This window comes from Sinocyclocheilus grahami, unplaced genomic scaffold (genome assembly GCF_001515645.1).
Source record: "Sinocyclocheilus grahami isolate Dianchi unplaced genomic scaffold, SAMN03320097.WGS_v1.1 scaffold809.1, whole genome shotgun sequence".
Taxonomy (NCBI): Eukaryota; Metazoa; Chordata; class Actinopteri; order Cypriniformes; family Cyprinidae; genus Sinocyclocheilus; species Sinocyclocheilus grahami.
Genome location: NW_015505988.1, coordinates 710,406 through 714,364, shown reverse-complemented (window position 1 = coordinate 714,364; position 3,959 = coordinate 710,406). Strand labels below are relative to the sequence as shown.

The 3,959-nt window shown below is 40.1% G+C and overlaps 1 protein-coding gene across 1 annotated transcript in view; it reads left to right on the top strand.

The window, feature by feature from the left end:
• LOC107562139 (receptor-type tyrosine-protein phosphatase beta-like) overlaps positions 1–3,890 on the top strand; it is a 37,116-nt gene extending 33,226 nt beyond the window's left edge. Inside the window, exons 25-27 of the mRNA XM_016246716.1 lie at positions 1,692–1,867; positions 1,967–2,102; positions 3,739–3,890. Coding sequence (XP_016102202.1) covers positions 1,692–1,867; positions 1,967–2,102; positions 3,739–3,846 — 420 coding nt within the window. The 3' untranslated portion in view covers positions 3,847–3,890. The remainder of the gene's footprint in view (positions 1–1,691; positions 1,868–1,966; positions 2,103–3,738) is intronic.
• Positions 3,891–3,959: the final 69 nt, after the last annotated feature.

Below are 3,959 nucleotides of genomic sequence, written 5' to 3'. Positions count from 1 at the left end.
ATTGATTTTCTGACATTTAGACCATTTCTATTGCTTGATGGGAAGAGAAGTAAATTAATCTCATTCCATTTTCTCCATTTTTCAACACACTGTTCATTACCCGCATTCATCAAGTTCAACCATTTCACCCTGTAAGTTATTGTGCGAAAAAACAGGATCAAAGTAATATTTTTTTCCTTCTGAATTTAAAGGGATAGTTCACCCAAAAATGAAAATTAGCCCATTATTTACTCACCCTCAAGCCATCCTAGGTGTATATGACTTCCTTCTTTCAGATGAATCCAATTGGAGTTATATTAAAAATTGTCATTGATCTTCCAAGCTGTTTAATGGCACTCAGCGGGTGTTGCAGTTCATCAGTCCAAAAGAAGTTAAATAACGCGCATTCATCCATATTAAAAAGGGTCTCACACGGCTCCAGGGGGTGAACATAGGCCTCCTGTAGCGAATCGATGCGTTTTTGTAAGAAAAATATCCATATTCAAAACGTAATAATCACTTTAATCTAGCTTGCGCCAACAGTTTTAAACAGAAGCAGCTCCAGGAGGATGACATAAGATGTCGGCGTTGCGCATGTGCCAGTGAGTCTCGTGAAAACCAACGTTTATTTACAGGAGCAAAGGAAGCAAAGTTTCCTTACTTTAGCAAAGGAAAACCAGTCTTCTCTTGGCTTATATCGAAATCCTCCGACATTCTTCTTTACAAATCCTCGTTTTGTACTTCTAATTAGTGACCGTTCTTTTGTTTTTGATCTCTCCCCTGCGCTTCTGCATTCGTCACTTCTGAGTGGCGCATGCACAACGCCGACGTCCTACGTCATCCGCCCGGAGCTGCTTCCGTGTACAACAGTGAGCACAAGCTAGATTAAATTGATTATTACGTTTTAAATATGGTTATTTTTCTTACAAAAAAGCATCGATTCGCTATAGGCGGCCTTTGTTCACCCCCAGGAGACGTGTGAGGTACTTTTTATTATGGATGGATGCGCTTTATTTCACTTCTTTTGGACTGATGCATGCAACACCCGCTGACTGCTATTAAACAGCTTGGAAGATCAAAGACAATTTTTAATATAACTCCGAATGGATTTGTCTGAAAGAAGAAAGTCATATACACCTAGGATGCCTTGAGGGTGAGTAATTCATGGGCTAATTTTTATTTTTGGGTGAACTAACCCTTTAACTAAATATAAATTTAGTAATGACTGCATGATTAGTCACAAAACATCTCTAACATACCGAGCGAGAGCTTATAACTGTGAAACACAGAAACTTTTAACCCTGTTACTCAATATGTAATAGATTTGTGTGTGTGTGTGTGTGTGTGTGTGTGTGTCTATTTTACTTTGGTGTTTATTCAAAACTAAATTGCCCATTTCAGCGCTTCACTCTGTATTCAGATTTGGTTTTGGTAACAGGGCTTCAATAACCACAGAAACTAGAAAATGAATAGAAAATGTCATAAAAACTGCTCATATATAATTTAGTTTATCCTCCTGAGGTTGAAAGTCAACATTTACGGTTTCAACAGTTTTTGAAAGTTATTTTTGCTCTTTGTAATTTGCAATTTAGATGTATAGAAACTCATTTAAGCATATACGAAGAAATTAACGACTGAATGAATGAATGAATAAAATAGCAACTAGTAGTAGATTTGGGATAGTTTTGGAAGATGAGACGACATGATGCAAGGTCTTTTTTCAGGAGGGTCAGTTGAGATACCCCAGGATGGTGCGTCAGTTCCATTACACCATTTGGCCAGATCACGGTGTACCGGAAACAACCCAATCACTCGTTCAGTTTGTGCGAACAGTCAGAGATTACATTGACAGGACAACCAGTCCTGGAGTCACTGTAGTACACTGCAGGTATCTGATTCTGTGTATCACCTAAACATCTTTAACAGACATTTTAGGGTGTTCACGTTCAAAATATATTTACAATGGATATGCTTTTCTCTCTCTCAGTGCTGGTGTGGGCCGAACTGGCACTTTCATTGTGCTGGATCGTGTTTTACAGCAACTTGACAGGAACTGCACAGTGGACATTTATGGATGCGTGTTTGATCTACGCCTGCATCGCTCATACATGGTACAAACTGAGGTATGAGTCTATCTGTATAGTGACATCAGCAATGTTTATATTGGTGTCAGACTACCACAGCTTAATGAAATAATTCCACTTGAAGTTAATCTAAAGTACTGCTGCCCTACACAGGCAAAACACAGTACCTATGGCAACACTGGAACTGAGAAAAATGGCTTTTTGATTGATTTTCTGTTGTTATAGTTGTAGTGTGGACTTCCCTGTTCTCATAGAATTAGAGTTGTCGTCTTTGGCATTAATCGGCCTTAAAGTTGCAATAGGCGATTGTCTTCAGAAAAATTGTTTGTTATGCTGGTTGAAAGTCTCTTCACATCCCCACAGCAATCGTTAAGTTAAGTGGTCTAAATGTATTTATATATTCTGTGGAAGGCGTAGGACCAAGAAATGGTCGTCAAATCAAAACGCTCGGTCCGAACATTTTAATTGACTTTCCTACCTGCCTGTCAACGTATGTATTAGCATACCTCTGCGCACCTGGTTCGCGCAGACAGGATACATCATCAGCACGTTCACGCACGTTGTGCAGACAGAGCGAGAATGGCAGGCAAACATCAACAACCCAATCTTCCTTCCTGGTATTGTAGTACTTTTAAAGTTTTCTCATCGGTGAATGACACATGATGTAGCCCAGCGGTTCCCAATTCCAGTCCTCGCGATTCAGATAACCAGCTCGTTAGTCTCATAGAATTAGAGTTGTCGTCTTTGGCATTAATCGGCCTTAAAGGTGCAATAGGCGATTGTCTTCAGAAAAATTGTTATGCTGGTTGAAAGTCTCTTCACATCCCCATAGCAATCATTAAGTTAAGTGGTCTAAATGTATTTATATATTCTGTGGAAGGCGTAGGACCAAGAAATGGTCGTCAAATCAAAACGCTCGGTCCGAACATTTTAATTGACTTTCCTACCTGCCTGTCAACGTATGTATTAGCATACCTCTGCGCACCTGGTTCGCGCAGACAGGATACATCATCAGCACGTTCACGCACGTTGTGCAGACAGAGCGAGAATGGCAGGCAAACATCAACAACCCAATCTTCCTTCCTGGTATTGTAGTACTTTTAAAGTTTTCTCATCGGTGAATGACACATGATGTAGCCCAGCGGTTCCAAATTCCAGTCCTCGCAATTCAGATAACCAGCTCGTTAGAAGTGAGGTACATGCATGAACTGTGTTCCGATCCATATGATCCCTACACAGTGTTTATTGCTCCCTCCTCCCTGAGCAGGGGAAATCCGTTGACGTTTACTTCACTTCGGAACATAGGCTGGAATTGGGAACCGCTGATATAGCCTATTGTAGTAATGTTGTCTCTGGTATTCTGGTCTGTGAGTGTAAATGCGTTCAGGGGGCGTGGCTTTGGACGACAATTGCAGGGAGGGTGGGACGTTCGCTTTCAGTGCTATCAGGCTAAAGTTAGCATTTTCCAAGATCTCCTACTGCACCTTTAAGTCACCCGATTTCAGTTTTCATAATTGCCACCCGAATAATTTCACAATAAATCACCCAGATTCAGTTTACATAGTGATTTCAGAATTGCATAATCATGTAGTTACGCTATTTTGCCTCTGTAGGTTTAATGAAATGTGTGCATTGGTTTATAAGCACCCTAATATCAGGGACTTCTCTTTTGCAGTCTCAGTATGCTTATATCCATCAGTGTGTGCGGGATGTTTTGAGGGCTCGTAAACTTCACTGTCAAGGAGATAACCCTCTTTTCCCCATCTACAACAACTTGTTATAAAGGTAAGTATGTGTTTGTTTCACTTAGACTTATATATCCATATTCCTATATATGCAGATCATTAAAACACACACACACACACACACACACACACATATATATATATATATATA